The sequence below is a fragment of the Chiloscyllium plagiosum genome, unplaced genomic scaffold, assembly GCF_037043375.1.
Source record: "Chiloscyllium plagiosum isolate Xiang-an unplaced genomic scaffold, Cpla_swu_hap1 HiC_scaffold_16, whole genome shotgun sequence".
Taxonomy (NCBI): Eukaryota; Metazoa; Chordata; class Chondrichthyes; order Orectolobiformes; family Hemiscylliidae; genus Chiloscyllium; species Chiloscyllium plagiosum.
Genome location: NW_028270154.1, coordinates 92,026,477 through 92,048,340, shown reverse-complemented (window position 1 = coordinate 92,048,340; position 21,864 = coordinate 92,026,477). Strand labels below are relative to the sequence as shown.

Here is a 21,864-nt window from a genome sequence, read left to right as displayed (position 1 = left end):
AGGGGTGACTTGATAGAGGTGTACAAGATGATTAGGGGTTTAGATAGGGTCGACAGTGAGAATCTTTTTCCACGTAGGGAGTCAGCTATTACAAGGGGACATAGCTTTAAATTAAGGGGGGGTAGGTATAGGACAGATGTTAGGGGTAGGTTCTTTACTCAGCGAGTCGTGAGTTCATAGAATGCCCTGCCAGTAGCAGTGGTGGACTCTCCCTCATTATGGGCATTTAAGCGGGCATTGGATAGGCATATGGAGGATAGTGGGCTAGTGTAGGTTAGGTGGGCTTAGATCGGCGCAATATCGAGGGCCGAAGGGCCTGTACTGCGCTGTATTCTTCTACGTTCGAGATGAAAATTGTAAAGATGTGTTTGGGGGGGGGGGGGGCGGGCGGCGCTCTATATCGTGTTGTTAAGGGTTCAGGATTAAGACATTAGGGGATTAGTGAGTGGAATGGCAATGCGTTGGGAATTAGTCAGCAAACAAATTGCGATCCCAGGATTTGGACTGACAAGAAACATTTGCAAAAAATGTTAAAATATATTTCTGTAGCCTAATGTTACAGATAGTTGGATGAAAGAAAGTATATGCAGCATCACTTGCAATTATATCACATATGCTGTGACTATATGAATGGTGAGTGCAACCCTTACTGATAATAACAAATGCAGCCTTTCCCTATAAAAGGGCAGTGACTACACCTAAGTGCCATGGATGACAGTATAAATGCCAACCTTGAAATCCTTCCAAAAACAGAGGTTGACTCACACATCAAGTATGAACCATTGTTGTAGGTAGCTGCCATTTTGAAATGCAATAAAAAACAAAACCCAGTAATTCAAATTAAATTGACCCATAATAACGAATAAATCAATTCCGTAAGGATAGGTCTAACTATAACAAAAACTGTCAAATGTACTGTCTTTGGCATCTAAGAGTTCAATGCATTCATTCTGAGTCACTATGGTTACGGCATCATCATCAAAGATCCCACTTAACACATCTGATTTCAGAACCATCCCTCCACAATTATTTATTTTCCACTATGTCCATTAAATTGGATATTCTGCATTTTTTTGAACTGACAGTAGATTGTGTATTAATAGCATCCCAAGGTTTTATGGCAAAACCACTCAAAACATCAAGTGAGACGTATATTTTCACTCTTTCAAAGGTTTTTTCCCCCTCTGTCCATTATATACAAATATGTTCTTCAAAAGGCTTGTCGAGGCACACGTTCAAAGACCCTCCAGTAGATAATTAGTATGCTTTTCCCCGCCAAGGGGGCCTCCTGATTTAATTGGTTAAATAGAATCTAAATACAACCCACACTAATAGGCTGCATTTTTATGTAGGCCACCAGGACATATAGTCCATACATGACTGATCCACAATTTCTCTCCATCCTTATCTATCCAACCCATTGTCATGGACATCCACAAAGGTTCCTTGAATTTTTGGTATGGTTTTACATTTGAAAATTACCTTAGCTGTTGATTTTGATCCATATTGCTAATGAGGCTGAATTTGATTTTGCTGCTATTAGATAACATGCCAGTGGAAAGTGTTAAGTTTTGACATTGTGATTCAGGGTTTGATGTAGTACATACTTCATTTCTGAAGACAATGTAACCATTCATAATTTTACAGGACGCATTTCAAAAAGATGCTTCTCAAAATCAAACCAGTCCCTGTTCTTATGGCACAAGTAGCTTCAGGGCTGATTCTTCCTTCTTTCATATTTACATCAGTTTTCACGAACAACAGCAGACTGCTGCAGCAGATATTTGGCAAGTTAGCTAATGTTATGGAACTTTGGTTTGAAACCAGCTTTGCACTCCATTCTTCTTGCATCAGGTTCCATTTCTAGTCATTGTTTGCCATGCATGTTTTGCACTGTGTGGACATGTCTCCAGAGCATCTTCTCAACAAAACAGGCTGTATCACCTGCTTAATCTCATGTGACAACTTGTAGGATGGGTAAAACATCCATTTCTGAGATGAAAAATTGAGGAGATTCCTAACACAAGTATAGGACTACCTGGCAGAAACTGTTGAATATAGGCCTCTACATGATTTTTGGCATCAGAAAATGAGGCTGGCTTACACATCACGTTGACTTATATGCAGTGACCTACAGCACTTCATCAACTAGTGCAAATCCTTCTTTATTACAATGAAGAGGAAAATGTTTATACTCTTTATTGTGCTTTGTACCTGTGTAATATTTTGCATAATACTTTTATTTAGTTTATAAAAGTCTAATAAATTCTCAAATAAATTAATGTTTATGTTAATTAAGACCAATTTTCTGACTATAGCGTTGTAAACTGCAGATTCTCAAAATGAAAAATAAATAAATGAACAATCAAGCCTATGTTAAAGCAGTTTAAAATCTGATGCATCTTTGTGGCTATATTAGAATGAGGAAAGATATTTCCTACCTTAGGTGGTACTCCTAGATAGCCACTGCAGTTTGGGGCCCCACATTTACAGATCGTTTTTCCAGTGCCCAAGCATTCCAGGTGGTAATTAAATGTTAGTTCGGACCCTGCAAAAGTATCAATGTGATTAGATTTGCATTTCACCTTCTTGTGATATAGTCAATAATCACATCAAAACCGTACTTAATGAATTCCTAAATGTCACAAAGGAAGTTTCAGGCAGACAATTAAAGTAAATGAGGTTACATTCTTGTGTTTACTGCTTTCTGATGAGTTTATGTAAATAAATACATATCACAGGAGTATGGTTCACCCCCAATTATTGAATCCTGTTGAAGCAATGGGGGAGGAAATCAGGTGTACCCGAATTTCCAATATACATTTCTGTTACTTAAAGCTCTGTGCTGGAAACCCAAGACACCCTCACCTAAGTTTACTTGCACACTTCACATCTTTGCTTTCCTTAGTTTCTAAACATTGCCTTTTTAAAATTGGTCATCAGATACACCCTAAACAATTACTGAATTTAATATGCAATTATATTATATGCTACTTTTTAAAAATATGACTTAACAGGAGCAGAAGGCCACTTAAACCTTTGAACTTGCTCCACCATTCAAATACATCATGACTGATCTGGTTTTGTTCTCCACTCCACTTTTCTATCTGTCTCTTCACATGGCTCTCATAGAAAAAAAAAATCAATTTTCTTCATAAAAGGGAGACCGTATCCTCCTAGTTCCAATTTCCTCATGCCTAGGTTTATAGTACATAATAAATGATGTACTATATTAATGTATTGCTCTGTTTCTATATAGGATTCAAAGTCAATTTTAAAGCCAATGCTCCTTTATGTTATTATTAGAATGAAATTTTAAATTTCTCTATGGAAATTCAACATAAACTGATTGTTCCTAAGCTACCTAGATCAATATTGGTAAACTACACAGAGAAAAATGGAAAAATACAGTTCAAAAGCCATGTATATATGCACGGTTCATTAGATCTTCCAATTAAGTTGGTTGATTTGTTATCAAGATCTAATTTTGTTGCTAACTTTGCATTCAGATTCTTAACTATGACAGAGTGAATGATGCTGGGATACATACGTTCAGGAAGATCAAATTGAGATCGGTATTTTTCCAAACTCCCCAGTTTATTACATAAAGGTTGCGTAACATTTCTGGTCGAGTGACCCTTCTCAACCCAAAACGTTAACTGATTTCTCTCCACACATGCTGCCAGACTTGCTGAGCTTTTCCAGCAATCTTTTAATTTACAGCATCCATAATTCTTTTGATTTTTATGTTTGATGGACAATTGCCCAATGAATTGGTTTACTTGGTTGTGTATTAAATTGCAAGATACAAAAGACCATTTTTGGTGCCTTTGGCTAGAATTTTATCAACTTTGTGGAACAGCTTTGGAGGTTGGGCAGGAGTCAGGGATATGGTTACCATTGTGAAATTTGGAAATGGAGTTTATTTAAATTACTTGAATGAAGGTACGGAAGGTACTTTTAGCAAACTTACTGATGATAAAAAGATAGGTAAGAGTAAGTTGTGAATAAGACACATGGATGCTGCGGGGGGGCACAGATAAATCAAGTGAGTGGGTAAAGATCTGGCAAATGGAATAGACCCTGGGAAAATTATCCACATTGGGAGGAAAATGAAAAAGAAGCATATTATTTAAATGGTGTGCAACTGTAAAGTTTGAGAAGAAGAATGATTTGGGTATATTTCTGCATATCACAAGATGTTAATATTTGGGTACATCAAATACTTAAGAAATATTAGAATGTTATCATTTATCATGAAGGGAACAGAATACTGAAGTCGGAAGATTATGCCACTGGTGAGATCATATTTTAAGAACCATTCAAAGTTTTAGTTATTTTATTTAAAGAAGGGTGTAAATCCATTGGAACCAATTCAGAGAAGGTTTTTGAGACTAACACCTAGAATGAGTGAGTTGTTTTATAAGGACAGGTTGACAGGCGAGGATGGAGTTTTGAAGAGTAAGAGGCAACATCACTGAAACATATAAGATCCTGAGGGGTTTTAACAGGGTAGATATGAATGTTTCCTCTTATGGGAGTATTGAGAACTAGGGTCACAGTTTAAAATTAGCATTGACCAATTAAAACAAAGATTAGGTGAATATTTTGTCCCAGAGATCGCAGGCGTTTGAAACTATCTTCCTGAAATTTGGTCGAAGGAGAATCTTTGAATATTTTTAAGATAAAGGTAGATGGATCTTTGTTGAACAAGTGGGAGAAAAGTTATCATGGGTAGGATTTGAGGTTACATCTGATCAGCTCTGTTTTAACTGAATGGTGAGGAAGGCTCAAATGGCAGAATGGCTTACTCCTGCGCCTTGTTTGTATGTAAAGCATTAGGCTGGCTCTCTGACATGCTACTGTCTCCTCATGCTATACCTTGAGGCAAGAATGGCAACCCATCAGAATGTGGCAGTTAATAGAGTTGATTTGGCAGTAAAGTTGAATTTTTGTGCGTCATTACAATTTTACCAAAGTTGACTGGAACCCATCAATGTGCATGGCTCACTAGCTCACAAGAAGCTATGCACTGCAGGAGGACCCATTGGCTTTAGCTGTAGATATGATCAGTGATTAATTGGGACAAATGGCAAAAGCTGCAATTAAAGTAGGTGGAGGTCTTACATTTGTAGTCTTTTAAGCAGCCTTCAGCCACAGAATGCTTTGGCTTAAGAAAATCATTCTGACACCTCCCTCCTCATCATGGTCTCAATACAGAACTCCTCTTTTGCACCCCCAGGCACAATACATTCAGTCTTATTGAAGCCACAGGGAAAGCTGCTGACCTCCCTCACAGGGTCTGTTTCTATGCTGTACATCTCTATGACTGGCTCACCTGTCAGCTCAACTCACTGTTTAATTAGACACGAATGACAAATGCAGGGACAGTCTGCTAATTACAACATCAATGAGCAGGATTGGACCTAGAAATGGTACCAATCCTTGAAAATGATTCAAATGGCACACTGTAACAATTAGAGCAAGGTGTAAACCAAAGGTCTGCTCACCCAACTTTCTAAACCTCTCCATTGTTCATCCATTTAGTTTTGGAAATCTACCCACATCAACAATATATCAATCTTTCCATTCTGCTTCAACAAATGATTACACTGGTTTCAGACTTTACATCATTTAACATCTACTCAAATGCTACCACATGATGATCCCACATTGGTATATATTTTAAGTTCTAACATCAAACTAAAAGTGACCTTGGAGTACAGGTTCATAGTTTCTTGAAACTGGAGTCACAGGTAGATAGGATAGGCGTTTGGTACGCTTGCCTTTACTGGTCAGAGTATTGAATATAGGAGTTGGGAGGTCATGTTGCAGCTGTACGGGACATTGGTTAGGCCACTTTTGGAATACTGCATGTATTTCTGGTTTCTCTCCTACTGCAAGGATGTAGTGAAACTAAAAGGGCTCAGCAAAGATTTCCAAGGATGTTGCTAGAGTTGGAGGGTTTAAGCTACAGGGAGAGGCTGAATAGGCTGGGGCTGTTTTCCCTGGAGTGTCAGAGGCTGAGGGATGACCTCAGAGATTTATTTCCCTGGGTTGGAGGAGTCAAAAACTAGAGGGCATTGATTTAGGGTGAGGGGGAAAAATCTAATAGGGATCTAAGGCACAACATTTCCATGCAGAAGGTGGTGCGTGTATGGAACGAACTGCCAGAGGAAGTGGTGGAAGCTGGTACAATTACAACATTTTAAAGGCATCTTGATGGGAATATGAGTAGAAAGGATTTAGAAGGGTATGGCCCAAGTGCTGGCAAATAGGATTAGATTAGTTTAGGACATCTGGTTGACAAGGACAAGTTGGACTGAAGGAGCTGTTTCCGTGGTGTACATCTCTATGACTCTATTCCTTACCAACAGCAATATCGCATAAAGCAAATAGTCCAACTCGAGTATCTCCATTCACTGTCCATTTCTGTGTCTCACAGTTTGGCTTACAGCTGTGATTCATGAAGCGTGAATAATTTCCTTTTGGGCCTGCATCAATAATCCGGTCCTGTTGATACGAAATTTTACAGTTAAAAACTTTCATATGCTTTATAGAGTTTAGAAATTCAGTGTCATTGTGTGAAGTATTTTGCAAAAGCATAACACAGCAGATAAAAATACATGCAACAGCAAAGAACTTATCTCAGGAAAATAAAACATTGAGACATGAAGGATTTTGTAGAAGTCCAAGAATGAATGGTGGTTTCTAATATTTTGAAAATTTTTACATAATGAGACTACTAATTAAGAGTACAGGTATATGCTTTACGCTGCATTCTATTAGCAAATGTTTTGGAACATTTGCAAATTCGAGGTGTTCCCTGAAGAAGACTGTGTCCATTTATTTTGTTTCAGCATGCGCTTTCTGGTTTCTGAACTACCTTTTTGTCACATCCTTCCTTAACCCTCTTAGTTGTTGCCTCTCTGCTTCTCACCCCAACACTATGGTTCACTACCTCTTCATCTCAGTGATTCCCTCTCTGACTCTCCTGCTCACTGTATCTCTCTCGACCTTCCTGTTTGCCACTTCCTTTCCTAATGCCCCAACTCAGTTTTACTCCTTAACCCACCTGCTTGTCATATCTTGCCACCTACTCCACACCTCCCAATCAAAAGCACTGTTGCTCATTTCTTCCCTTTCCCAAACCATTGCTCACTCCAAGACTTTGGGATAGGATAAAAAGAGAGATGGAGAGGGCAACTGTGAATAGGTGGATCAGACAGTGAAGCAGAAAACCGAGGGTAAGGAGAGAGGTTCAGGGAGCACCAGAAAGGTGGAAAGCAGGAAGATCAGGGAGGGATGTAGGCAGGTTGTGAATCCTGAAGCGGAACAGTCAAGGTAAGGATCCTGAGACAAGTATTCAGCATCACCTAGAGAAGGGATTGGCCCATGAGACTGAAACCAGTGTAAAAGTGGAATCTGCACTGGGAGCTGCCCCTGTAGTTGGCTTATACTTCAATATGGGGGAGAAAGCTGACTGGTGAACGCAGGTAAGTTTTTCCACTATTCTAATTGGAATAAATAATTTTGAAAGTTACAGGATAGCAGGCCAGCACACCCTGTACATCTTGCAGATGTGTGAAGTCATGGAAACACCATGTGTCCCAGATGGACACAGTCAGGAATGACACAGATTTTATAAGCTTAAACTCTATGTTTTGGAATTTGTGAGGCATCTCAAGTCACTGATATGCATCCATGAGGCAGTCTACATGACTAGTATGTTTAGGGAGCTGGTTACACTGCAGCTCTGAAGTGCACAGGCAGTGAGAAAATGGCAGTGTGATTCTTCAGTTATTAATAATTACAAAGTTAGTAAGAGAATCTTTGGCTACGGACATTCGAGGCAACCAACATATTTTGGGAAGTGATTTTGTTTAGCATGTTTTAATATAAACTGTGGTTTTGTTTAGGGAGACATCAGTTGTACTAAACAGAGGATAGCTATACTTTGTAATTACACAGCATCAGAAAATCCTAGTAATAGCTGAACATTTACGACAACACAATAACACAGAGCTAGATGTACCCAAATTTATTTCAGATTCAAATAAAGATTTTCTCTCAAATAAGCTTATTAAATAGAGCATTATAAATTTATATTGAAGTTGAAATGATACTTCAGAAGTTTATCCATCTTTTCATGATTTATCATTTGATAAATGAAAATTTTACACTAATAACCTTTATTGGTTGAGATGCTTACAGATAAAACAGAAAGCATTCAGGCAAATACATGTAAAATGAGGCACTGAAAGACACAGAAATAACAGCTGGCAAGTCACCAAGTTATGTTTACTCGCTCCCTCTGTAGAATGTGCCTAATGTTCAATATAGGCAGAACAAAAGTGTATGCCAGTTCTAAAGATGTAAAGCACCATTGCTCTAAATTATTTTGCAAGTTTTTGGTGTCAGTGAGATGTGGGATATCTGCGCTAGAGAAAACAGAACACTTTTCATTTAAGACACAGAAGATCTTCTTAGTATGGTACCAAGCACATACAGATCAGACATAGCAATTATATGCCATCTTACAGTCTCTGAGATTATTAATTAGCTGTGAGTAAGAAGCAATTTTGTATTACGGGCTATTGCCAGAACTCTAGTATGACTTCCCAATTTCACTTGAAAGCAACCCTCATCAGCCAGAAGAGCTTTCAATTCAAGCAGTGCAGGGTGCATTCAAACACTGATTCCGAAGACCACTCATCAATTGTCACTCATCTTAATTGCTGATTGACAATGATCATATGTCTTCATTTTGAGGACCAGCTGATTATAGATCAGTGATGGTGTTGGATTTACTCACGTTAATGAGAATTCTATTTTTAGTTCCAGAGACCGTTTTTAGCTTTTTCAAATTACCTTGTCAAGAGTAAGCATGTAGAAGTTGGTGATGTCATGTTCCTGTGCGTATTTTATTCGAGCATAACATTCCTCTTCATCTATCACCTCACCCACGTACTCATTTACAAACTGTCCCTATGACAGAGGTACAGATTCAGCAGTGTGAACATGGACACAGCAGATATCAAAATGCTAAAGCATTGTTCTTCAGGGCTTTACATTTTTGGTTTTACGTGACACACTGTTAAAATACAGTCAAAATTAGTACTTTAAATGTATTAAGCTTATTATACTCTCTGTAATTATCAAAGTAGCATCAATGTAGATAATATTTAATTGATTCTTTCAATTTTATAATCAGTGAGAAGAAATAAGTTAAGAATTATAAAACTATACTTCATCAGACAATATAAAACACCATTTCATGAGTTTCACAGTCTAACCATTCCCAGAATAAAATGTTGGTCAGTTTCCAAAGGATGAAAACCACACAGAAGCCAAAAGATATTCCAGCCAGCAAGGTAAAAGTGGGATATCTGCCTCTCAGCATCTGGAAATTCTGCCTGTCTGAGATGTTGCCATTCAGATTAGCCAGTAACCTGTCACAAACCTGGCAGCCCCAGAACTTAACATCATCAGATATCCGAACAGAAGTAGGCCATAAGGCCCATCAATTCTGCTCTGCCATTCAATGATTCATGACTGATCTAATAATCCTTAACTCCACTTTTCTGCCTTATCCCTCTAACCATTTGACTTCTATACGGAGTGACAGTCTTGACAGCTCTCTATGATAGAGAAATCCATAGACTGGTTACCTTCAGAAAAAAATCCTACTTACCTCCTCTTAAATGGGCAATCCCTGACGAAGGAATTATGCCCTTTCAGCATCAAATCTGTCAAATCCCCTAAGAGTCTTGCATGGTTCAATGAGGTCACCTCTCACCCTTCTAAACAAGCCCAATCTATTTAACCTCGCTTCATAAGAAAGTCCCTGTAAACCCAGAATCAAACTAATTAACCTCCTCTGGACCGCTACCAAAACCAATATATTTTTCCTTAGATAAGTGGACCAGATGAAGTTTTAACTGAGGCATAGTTACAACGCCACCAGAAATGGATCTATCAGAACAGAAGTTCAGCGTAAGTGTGATTGCTTCGTTTGTGGCCACAGTGACAAATTGAGCTGTTCCTCACGTGGAGAAATCTGCCACATCATCCCTGGTCCATCTTAAGTCGTTAATAGGTCTCCAGATTTTCCATGGAAGGTTGAAACCTGGGACTTCACTATTTAGGATTGGTGGAGCATTGTGTCCAGTTCTGAGCACCACACTTTGGAAAGGATGAAAAAGTATCAGAATGTGTCCAGAAAGGATACATGAGAATGGGAGCAGAAGGTCTTCAGTTAAATAGGAGAAGGTTTTCCTTGGAGAAGAATAAGGAGAGATTTGACAGAATATTCAAAATCATGAGTAGTCTGGGCAGATAGGGAAAAGTCATCCCAACTGGTGGGAGAATAGAGAACAAGAGGGCACAAATTTAACATAATTGGCAAAGAAGTAATGATGATGCGAAGATGATGTTTTCTCACTGTGACTTCTTAGGATCTGGAAGGCACTGCCCGAGAATGTGATGGAGGCAGATTCAACTGACAAGGAGGAATGTGCAGGACTATTATCTGACAAGGAGGAATGTGCAGGCCTAAGGGACGAAGACTGGGGAGTGGTACGAAATGGATGGTTCCTTTGAAAAACCAGCACAAGTGTGACAGGTCAATGGCCTTCTCTCTGCTGTAGCAATTTTGCCATTCTGGTTCAATTATAAGCTTTGCTGTTGGTGCTGTTTGCAGATAACCAGGTGGCGTGTCATTAAAATGTAGAGCTGATGTCAATTTGTACGGTGTGCTTGACTACGAGGTTTCTTATCAGTGCATGCTTTGATGTTATCAACAGAAGTTAGTTACCAGCTATTCTTTTTCTTACCAGCTATGATGCCCCTGCAGATATTAGGAGGCTCAATTTATGCTACCACAGAAAGCTAATTTTGGCTAAATTGTAATTATCATTTCTTATCTGATTCCTAACCAGATATTGCAACAATCTGTTACATTATTTATATTTCAATTTCACTTCCAAATGACATGCGTCTATGATCCAGCTTCTGGTGAACACACTGATAAAGACAGGTCTCTTATTCTAGCACTATGCTCATGGAACCAAATTCCACAGCTTTATAAGTGTGCTGCTGGGATAAGGAAGCTATATTGTAAGAATGAAGCCAGTTCATGATTATCAAGAGTCAGATTTTAAACAGCGCTAATCTAAAATCAGCTAATACCAACAGACTGTCCAACTTGGGAAAGTTGGCAGAAGTCACAATCCTAATCTTACAACAATACATGCATATGTGAAGTTCCATGCTGGGTGACTTGAATCATATCATGACCATGCATACTAACAATTTTTTTCCTGTATACATGCTTGGCTTACTGAAGTCAACTATAATGTCCCACTGGCTTCCCCAACTAGAAAATCTGCTCGGTGTATCTTAGCTTCACACTGATCAGTGCATTTATCCATCAGCTACTGTGAAGGCATTTTAATAATTATAATGCCAAACACTGACCGAGTTAAAAATCTTACTTTGAAAAAGAACAAAACACAATGAAGTACTTTCAGCATGGAAGTATTTTTCTACTGAGGATTTTTCAGTTTTTGAATATTCAGCTTATCAGAGTTGGAAAAACCAATGGTAGCAAGCCAGTACTGCTGTGTACTTTAGGGTCTCTTCTCAACAAAGGAGATCGTCAACTGAACACAGATAATGTTTTCATCTCAGTTATAACAGCTTGGTTCTTCCCTGAATAAGAATAAATTAAACTTTCTAATAATTTATAATCTAAATCTGGAGGCAAATTTCTCACCTTCTTAATGTTATACTTCGCAAGTAAACCCCAGCCTCGCCCTGCAGTTTTCAAAATTTCTACTTCAGGGTATTGACGCTTAGTGAAGCACTGGTTCTGGCATTTTTCTCCTGCAGGACAGACAGCTGGATGGCACTCATACATTAACATCCTGTTCAGACATTCGGAGTCTATCCCACAAGGATTTTCGTCAGTTGGCTTACAATTGCATCGTGGAATTTCAGATGGATCAGCAGTGAAAATCTGAGCCTTACCCACAGCTTTGTTTACCTTGATGAAAAGACAGATGGTAAATCCCAACAGTTATTACTTAATTATTTTGCCACAGTCTGTAATAAAAGTACATTTGCTTACTGAGTTTAGAATATTAGGATATAACAGACAGGATAATCATTTCTTGCAAGAAGTCCAACCTACACCCTGAATTAGGAGACTACAGAAGCAAAATACAATGGTTAATGGAAATCTGAAATAAAAACAGAAAATTATGTAAACACTCAGCAGGTTTGACAGTATCTGAGAAGAGAGAAACAGAGTTAACATTTCAGTTTGATGGCCTTTTACCAGAACCAAAAAAAACATCATAACAGGTTTGAAACAAATACAGATGCAGGGAAAGAGGAAAGAGAGAGAGAGAGAAAAAAAAAGAAAAACATCTCTGATAAGATGGAAGTTATGAGAGAGGGGTGGAAGACAGGAGTGTGTAAATAACAAAACCAATAATCACGGAAGCAAAGGGGATGGTAAAGAACAAAAGACTTGCCTAGAGAAGATGTTAGTGGGAAAATGTAGTATCGTTATCAACAGCTGTCATCCAAAATGCAAACAAAAGTAAGTACTGGTTATGATCTATGACTACTGAATAAATCCAGATGACTGTAAAGTGCCTAACTGAAAGATGAGATGTAGTTCCTCAAGCTTATGTTGGGCTTCACTGAAACTACGTACATGGTCAAACACAGAAATCAGAATGGGAGTACAGAATTAAATTGGCAGACATCTGGAACCATGCATGCAACCCTTACCCCAGTGCTCTGCAAAATGATAATCAAATTTATGCTTAGTTTTTCCTAACAGAAGGGATGGAATTGTCAGCAGTGACCACAGAGTATTAAATTTAGGTATGAATCCTCCAAAGAAGAAAAATAGACTAGGAACATAAGCTTAGCAACAAACCCAAGCCATGATTTTGGATTGGCAATTACCCCTTTGTTATTCAGTTTATATTTCTGATCACATTTTTAAATGAACCCCCAATACTTACTACATGCGCTAGAATTCAGACATTGTCAGACAGACAATATGTCAGACTTTTACTTAGGCTATACTTACCAAACTAAACAGTAAATAAATAATAATTTGTAACGTTTTAACAGTAATTCTAAAATATGGCTAGTTTTTCAGTAGGATCAAATTAAAATTGGCAACTTACTTAAATTTTAATGCAAGTAATATTTTTATGCAGCAGTTCTTTCATTTTTGCCATTGCCTCCAAAAACGTTTTAGCCTCTTTCTCCCTTTAAAGGTTGGTGTAAGACAGGCTGATAAAATGTTCAAAAGTAATCAGGATCAAAAAAATTAATTGCCTACTAAATTTAAATAATCTGCCAACTGAATATATACTTGGAGAAATACTTACAAGAAATGTTTCTTTTCAAATTAGTTGGTTTAATCCCTCCCTCAAACAAACCAATTAATACAGTAACAGTATCAAAAATAAAACCTATTTTCCTGAGAATGAAGCCCTATTGTACTATGAAAGAATTTCAAAAGCAAATGTAACTTCCACCTAAAATTATTTTTCCTTTTTTCACAAAGGTCTTAAATAGAAATATACTGTCCACTAGATGGAGAAACAGACAGTATGGTACAATTCCCCCATTCATAACAATAACAAAATATACACATGAATGTTTAGTATTTTTAAAGTCTTTTATATTTTCCAAATCCTTTCAATTGAAGTTTAATTTTCTCAACTACAGTAAACTTTATAATTTGATTCAACTTAAGCTTTGCAGTCATGTTATGTGATGGGAGTATGCATGGAATGGCTAAAATCAAGGTTAATGCGAAATAACCATTTCATACAAAGAAACATCAGCCATGACATCAGACAGAACAAAACAGTATTCACACACATTAGTACAAAGCCCCAAAAATATTGCAGTTCTTGTATCCGAAAGATAACAGAAACATTTAAAATTAACAGTATTCCAAATACTAATACAGTTTATCCTTCTAATGCTATACCAAGAATCAGATTAGTTACTTTTGCGATTCTTTTTGGTTAAGGTATTTTACATAAAATACATAAGCTGCCTGTATTGAAACCATTTCGCCTGAGTCACACTGCTGGAAAATCCACAAGAACTGGAGAGCTGTGACAGGAGAGCAAAACTTAATCAATGAGTGAACCACCAGAACTGGTTCTGTCCCAATGGTTTGATGTACCCACAGTCTGCAAGTATGTGCAGGAAGAAAGAATGGTAACTAAAACACTGTGGAAAAGGATACATCTTCTGCAGCCCCAAATGTCAATGAGCTAAAGAGTATTTCTTATATGGTGCTAGGGTAAGATATGAAGGGCGTGAAAGGAATTGGGAAAGAGAAGAACCAGTTGTCATTCTCCATATCAAAATCAACACTATAGGTAAGGACAAGGAGAACAAGCCATCAACTCACATGGAGGTTGCTCAAAGTAGGAATTCTTAAATAAGAAAGATCTGAATTCACAGAATCTTCATAGAATCTCTTCAGTGTGGAACCAGATCATTCGGCTCAACAGGTCCACACCAACCCTCCATAGAGTAACCCACCCAAATCCATTCCCCCTACCCTATTATATTACTCTACATTTACCCCTGATTAATGCACCTAATCTGTATATCCTGAACACTATCAGGAATTTTAGAATGATTTCTCATACTGAATGCTATCGATGTTCTTTTCATTTGTGAAGCACAAAGAAATAAGAACCTTCATTACTCTAAACTTTACATAGAGCAAAACGTAATTTAAGAACATAGAACAAACAGTACAGGCCCTTCAGCCCTCAATGTTGTGCCGGCCTTTTACCCTACTTTAAGATCAGACTAACCCACATATCCCCCCCATTGCACTAACTTCCATGTGCCTATCCAAGAGTCGGCTTAAATGTCCCTAATATAGCTGACTACTACCACTGCTGGCAGCACATTCTACGCGCCCACCACTCTCTGTGCCTTTGATATCTCCCCTAACTCTTCCAGCAATCACCTTAAAATTATGCCCTCTCATTATAGACATATACGCCATGGGAAAAACTCTCTGGCTATCCACTCTATCTATGCCTCTCAACATCTTGTACACCTCTATCAAGTCATTTCTCATCCTTCTTCACTCCAATGAGAAAAGCCCTAGCTCCCTCAACCTTTCTTCATAAGACATGCCCTCCAGTCCAGGCAGTATCCTCGTAAATCTCCTCTGCACTCTAAAACTTCCATATCCTTCCTATAATGAGGTGATCAGAACTGAACACAATATTCCAAGTATGGTCTAACCAGGATTCTATAGACGTTAAGGATAAGCTCGCGGCTCTTAAACTTCTTAACAACCCGAACAACTTGGGTGGCAACTTTGAGGAATCCATGTACGTGGATACCTCTGTTCCTCCACACTGCCAAGAATCCTGCCCTTAACCCTGTATTCTGCATTCAAAGTTGACATTCGAAAGTGAATAACTTAACACTTTTCCAGGTCGAACTCCATCTGCCACTTATCAGTTCTGCATCCTGTCAATGTTCCATTGCAACCTACAAACTCTCCACACTATCCACAACTCCACCAACCTTCTGAACAACACATCACTATATCCTAAAGACAGCAATAATAGACAGTGGCATACTAATTATGATCCTAAGGATGCAATGGCGCAACTGAAAAACAGAATTGTGCTCTCTCGACTATATGTTTTGCCTAGAATGAGTGTTTTGCACTGTGTAGCACAGCTTTTTGCAGGTTATAGCTCAAATTTTAACACTGACACAAATGAGAATAGCACAGGATTAAAACACTGTCACGGTGGCTGCCATCGGATAAATGGAGTACATGAACACTGTGCATTTTATCATGGAGTTTTCAAGCACTATGGCAGATCCTTGTCCCAGACAAATAAAATAGGTTCAAAGGTCAGGGATGGCTGTGTCAATCAAAGCTTGTCATTTTACTGACACAAATCTTATCAAGGTAACCTGGTGCTATGCCCAGAAGAGAACAAAAAGGGTCACCTTAATTTCCTTAATTAAATTTTCTTTTGAAATTGTAGGCATGCCCTGTTTTGGACTGCCTTCACCGCCCATGGCTGGAAACCCTTTTGTTGGATCTCATACCCAGAGCAGGAATACTTTGCTTTACTGCCTGCATGCTACATGCTCCATTTTTACACTATACTATATGTTGTTCATCATCCTGCACACTATAAAGCATTCAGGAGTCTGTATGCATTTGCTGCAATATGGTACAATCTGGTTGGTATGTTCTGGAAGAAGCTGACATATCTATACCTTGATATGTTTGTATGGTGGTGGCTTCTTTTCATTCCGTTTGTCCTCCTGTGCCTGTCTTGTTTCTCTTTGTGTTTTCAGCTCCTCAAACCTTTCTGCAGCTTCCTGTAGTGCTGCGGAGAAAGCCAAAGTGAAAATACCAGACAGATGTACTGCAGTTACAAAAATGTCAGCAAGGTTTATAATCTCAACTCAACAACTTAGGGCAACTTATAATGCATTGCTCCCAGAATTTAAACTTCTGTAGAACTGAATACAATCTTTAAAAGAAAATGCAAGCTGATTATAAAGGTGGTAAAATAAGGAAGCTTCTGGTTTACTATAAATTTTTTTTAAAAAAATCATTTTTTTAATACATAATATTGAACAATTGAGAAGAATAACTTAAACTCGAATGGTGACATTTAAATCTGAGATAAATATACTTTCAATCTCTCAGGAATCAAGTATGGAGAGCTAGTGTGAAAACAGAATTAGTTATTATCATATTGAATCTGAGCATTTTGGGCTGTTTGGTTTACTCCTGCTGCTACTGCATACTTTCCCATCATCATTAATTACTATAAGTTACCTGTTTTATACAGTCTCAAACATTCCTGCCTTCAATGGAATTACCTTTTTTAAAGATGGTATTAAGGCCTTTGCATTTTTTGTCTTTACTCCCTTTGTCCCCTTCCATATATGCGAACACACGAGCCTGGTAAGTCCAGAAGTAGTCATTGGAGCCAAAGAAACGAACAGGGAACTCGCCAATTTCATGCTTCATTTTCTGAATATTTGTAGGAACATTTTTAGGATGACAGACTTCAGCAGGCCACCACCTGGCAAAACAAAACGACAAAGTGCAAAAGTGCAATTCTAAAAAGATTTCAGTTTCATGGCTCATAACTGAAAACTGCTTCCACACCAGGCATTTAACCTCATAAGAATACATTGATAAAATTGTACAATAAGTTTCAATACAGTTGGTATATCTTAATATCATATATGCATCACAGCACTGCCATGTATCAGGTTAACTGCCACAGTAAGAAAATGAGATGAGCCCTGCGCTGCTGAGACCTAGTGAAAACTAGACTGTCAACTGTATTTCTTTACCTGTATTATTTAATGCACTGCATTTTTGTCAAGCGTGTTAGGTTGCAGTATATAAAGGAACTTTCTTTGAACAAACTCTGCAAGCACCACTTCTGAAACAATTGGAGGCAGGAAATGTAGTGCATGCATAGTGTTGGAACACCTTGTTCTGTATTCTCCCAAGTGTGCATATGGCAAATGGGTGTATTGAGTCCCTTATCACCTTTAGCTCGGTTGCCAAATTCTTGTCGTCTTCTTCAAAAGGACATAATTGCAAGAAAATCACAATGTGAAACTTATGATCTTCATGTAATTGGATTGGACGGAAAATTGAAATCCACATTATTATACATGGTTTGTGATAAAGTAGCCACCAGTTGCAATAGATATTACGAACATCATCTGAGAAACAAGATATCTGTAATCAGAAGTACAAAGTACTTCCTGTGTTTTTTAAAAAATCCACTTCTGTTTTACCTACAATTCTGAAAACTGGATGCCTGTTGAAATGGACAAGAATGAAACTGGATGAGCACATCTTGGAACTGAGGCAGCAATGATGTAAAATGGAATGTTATCATTTTATTTGAGCCTATACACCCAAATTCAGTGTTTGGTGTTTCCTTTATTGCAGAGTATGATACCTGAAAATATGCAGTGCTCTAATTCCTAGCCATAATGCTGAATGCAACAGCATGAAAATCTGCCACTACAGTAATCAATTTGTTCTCACTGAAATAGAAGTTGATGAGAGATACTTTTTTTTTTTAAGATTCCCTACAGTGTGAAAACAGGCCCTTCGACCCAACAAGTCCACACTGACCCTCCGAAGAGTAACCCACCCAGACCCATTTCCCTCTGACTAATGCACCTAACACTATGGGCAATTTAGCATGGCCGATTCATCTGCCCTGCACACCTTTGGACTGTGGGAGGAAACCAGAGCACCCAGAGGAAATCCACGTAGACATTTCAAATGCATAGCAGAGGAATGGACAGCAGAGGTCTATTCAGTCTACTTAAACTACACTGAGAACTGCACAGAATTCAAGTGAAAGTGAATAAAATTAAAGTGCTTCAAAAAATATATTAAGTTAGTACGTCGGGATAGTAGTGAATTGAGGCCCTTAGGTGGCTGTTCATTGGCTACTCAAAAGCTTTACTGGTGGCAAATGACAAAGTCATCCATGAAATTCCTTCCATAGAACTTAATTAGTGAGATGGTGAGAAGAGGATGGAGGTGTGAAGTTTCTCTTCAAGGCTAAAGCACCAATTATTTCTTCTTTTTACCACTTCCTCTGAGGGAAATATTGCACTCTAAATTACAGATTGAATATGTCCTGGTAAAACTCTCCACTGGCTGGAATCATACCCACAACAAAGGAAGATGGTCGCAGTTCTTGAAAGTGAAACATCTCAGTCCCATGAAATAACTGCAACAGTCCTCAAGGTAATGCCCTAGCCCAACTATCTTTAGATGCCCATCATTTCCCTCACAATTCATCATTCCTCCATCATAAGATCTGTGTGCTGACAAATTCACAATATCAATATCATTCAGATCCTGAAGCCATCCATATCCAAATGCAACAAGACCTGGACGATATCCAGGCCTTTACTTACAAGTGACAAGTAACATCTGTGCCATTCAAGCCCGGCAATGACTATCTCAAACAAGAAAAAATGACATCACCTCCTTTTGACAAGCAACGGTATTACAAGCACTGAATCCCACATGATCAACAACTTTGGGCTCCCAATGACTAGAAAATAGGCCAAAGATGTAAATACTTTAGCTACAGTCGGTCAGAGGCTAGGAATTCTGCAGCATTCAATTCACCTCCTGTTTTCCCAATTCCATCCATCACTTAAAAAGCACAAATCAGGACCGTGTTGAGATATTCTCCACTTGTCTGGCTGAAACCAACTTCAACAGCGCCGAAGAAACTGGAGACCATACAGGACAAAGCAGATGCACCTTCTTCAAGATTCACTCACTTCACTAAAGATTCACCGTAACAGCAGTATGTACTACCTACAATATATGATGCACTGCAGCAACACACCTAGGATCCTCAAAGAGAATCTCCCAAACTCAATTTCTATCACCTAGAAAGACAAGGGCAGCACATGTATGAAAACACCAACACCTGCAATTTCTCCTCCAAGCCACACATCACCTTGATTTGGAACTATACTGCTGTTCCTTCACTGTTGCTGGATCTAAACTTGAACTCCCTCCCAACTAGAACGGTGAATAAGCATACACTTCAAAGATTGCAGCAATTCAAGAATACAGTGGAATGAGCAACAAATGTTGGCCTAGCCAGAGATGGCCATATACCATGAACAAATGAGGTCAAACCTCCCCAGTAACCTCTTAACACAAGCAAGAGCCTGGTATTTTAAGTCTCAAAAGTAGCCCAGTGATTCAAGAGGTTCTCTTCTCCTTGCCCCAGTGGTGAATCTTTCAGTGTCCTTTTGAATAAAGTCACCTTCATTTAATCTTCTGACCATACTTGAATAGATTTCCAGCAGCTAGACACCAAATGGTGACTCCTTGTTCTTCAACTCTCCACAACAAAGTTTGTTCTTTCGATCTGTGGCTCCATGCTCACCTGCTCTCTGTGGCGTGAGTAACTCAAGAGTTACCCTATTTTTCTCCTTAACTTTGCAACACCTGTTACTGGTCCTTAGCTGCAAAAATCCAAAACACTCAGTCTGATTGCTTTTGAGAATCTGAAAGCTTGCAGCAGCAAGAACATCTACCTTTTCCTCTATGTTCAGGGGTTAAAGCTCATGCCTGGCACATTTCAATACAATTTCAAAACATCTTAATGCATTCTATCTTGCCTTAAATGAAAAAGTATTATTTAAAACTGAACTGCCAAATAAAATCTAGCAGCCACAGTATGGCACCATGGAAAAAATCAAAATAAGCTGGCTTATGATATTCAAGACAGGATTGAAAATTAGTTTTCTATGCAATAACGTGGAAGAAAATCAGAGAGGGGTTACCATGCAGGAGGAGGTCACTTAGCCCATCAAATGTGCGATGGCTCACATTAAATAAGCATCATCAGCTACTGCCAAACTCCTGCTTTTTCCACTGAATATTTATAAATTCTTGATTTACGTTTGTGAGACAGAACAGGTTTTATGAGAACCCGCATTTCAAGCGAAATTTCAGAACTTTTTTTTCAATTAACCTATTTTTCTAATCAAGCTGTTCAGTGATATTACTGGACACCTCTGGAGCAGGTGGGACTTGAACCTTGGCCTCCTGGTCCAGGAATGGAGACACTACCACTATGTTATAAATCCAAAAGCTTCCTCAGCCTGACATGACTTAAACATGTAACCTGCTGGTGTCTGACATGCTTTGATTGTGTCATAAACCCAGCCCCAATATGTTTTACATGATGTTTTTGCAAGAAAGAGGCATAATACCATTTTCTCCTTCCTTGCATTTTGTGGGCTTGATTTTTTGATAGTCTTTCAAAGTGGTAATTAACACACCACCCCTAGTGAGGTAATTAGCCTGATTGCCTGCAAATGAGTAGATTATTAGGTCAACAGCTTCTGGGTCCCTAAAATCTGTCGATCCACACCTACTCCTTGACAGATTCAGCAGCAGGAAGGCTTTTTTGATTTGATTTATTATTGTCACATGTACGTAGATACAGTGGAAAATTTAGTTTTATTTGAAGTACCAGCAGATCATTTCATACGAAGTGCATTAGGGTAATAGAATGGAGCGAAGAAGACAATGGTATGGCTGCACAGAAGGTGCACAAAGAGTGAGATCAACATTAAATTTAAAATCTGAGGTCCATTCAGAAGTCTAATAACAGCAGGGAAGAAGTTATTCTTGAGTCATTTGGTATGTTTGTTTAAACTTTTGTACTTTCTGCCCGATGGAAGAGATTATAACCAGGATGGGAGGTGTCTTTAATTATGTTGCCTGCCTTCCCGGGGCAGTGATAAGTATATATGGAGTCAACGGATGGAAGATTGGCTTGTGTGATGGACTGGGCTGTGTTCACAACTCTTTATAGTTTCTTATGGTCCTGGCCAGTGCAGTTGCTGTACCAAGCTAAGATGCATCCGGATAGAATGCTTTCTATGGTGCACCTATAAAAATTGGTAAAAGTCTTTAAGGACACGCTGAGTTTCCTTAGCTTCATGAGGGGTGTTGCTGTGTTTTCTTGACTGTAGCACCAATGTGGGTGGATGAGGATAGATTGTTGGTGATTTTCACTCCTAGGAACTTGATGTTTTTGAGTATCTCCACCTTAGAACCATTATATAGCAAAGGGCATGCCCTCCACTTCTTGGAAGTCAATGGCTAACTCTTTTGCTTTGCTAACGTTGAGGGAGAGATTGTTATGTTTACACCACACCACCAAGTACTTTATCTCTTTCCTGTATTCTGTTTTGTCATTGTTTCAGATCCGGCACACAACGGTG

The 21,864-nt window shown here is 38.6% G+C and overlaps 1 protein-coding gene across 7 annotated transcripts in view; it reads right to left on the bottom strand.

Moving 5' to 3' along the window:
* LOC122556864 (histone-lysine N-methyltransferase, H3 lysine-36 specific-like) overlaps positions 1-21,864 on the bottom strand; it is a 300,867-nt gene that overhangs the window by 85,585 nt on the left and 193,418 nt on the right. For all 7 annotated transcript variants that reach the window (XR_015759842.1, XR_015759841.1, XR_015759843.1 and 4 more), the window contains 6 exons: positions 16,933-17,138; positions 16,318-16,430; positions 11,777-12,046; positions 8,872-8,988; positions 6,372-6,513; positions 2,442-2,548 (listed from right to left, as the gene is read on the bottom strand). Coding sequence is in view for 4 of the 7 variants with exons in the window: in XM_087995531.1 (XP_087851657.1) it covers positions 2,442-2,548; positions 6,372-6,513; positions 8,872-8,988; positions 11,777-12,046; positions 16,318-16,430; positions 16,933-17,138 (955 nt within the window). In the remaining 3 variants the exon portion in view is untranslated. The remainder of the gene's footprint in view (positions 1-2,441; positions 2,549-6,371; positions 6,514-8,871; positions 8,989-11,776; positions 12,047-16,317; positions 16,431-16,932; positions 17,139-21,864) is intronic.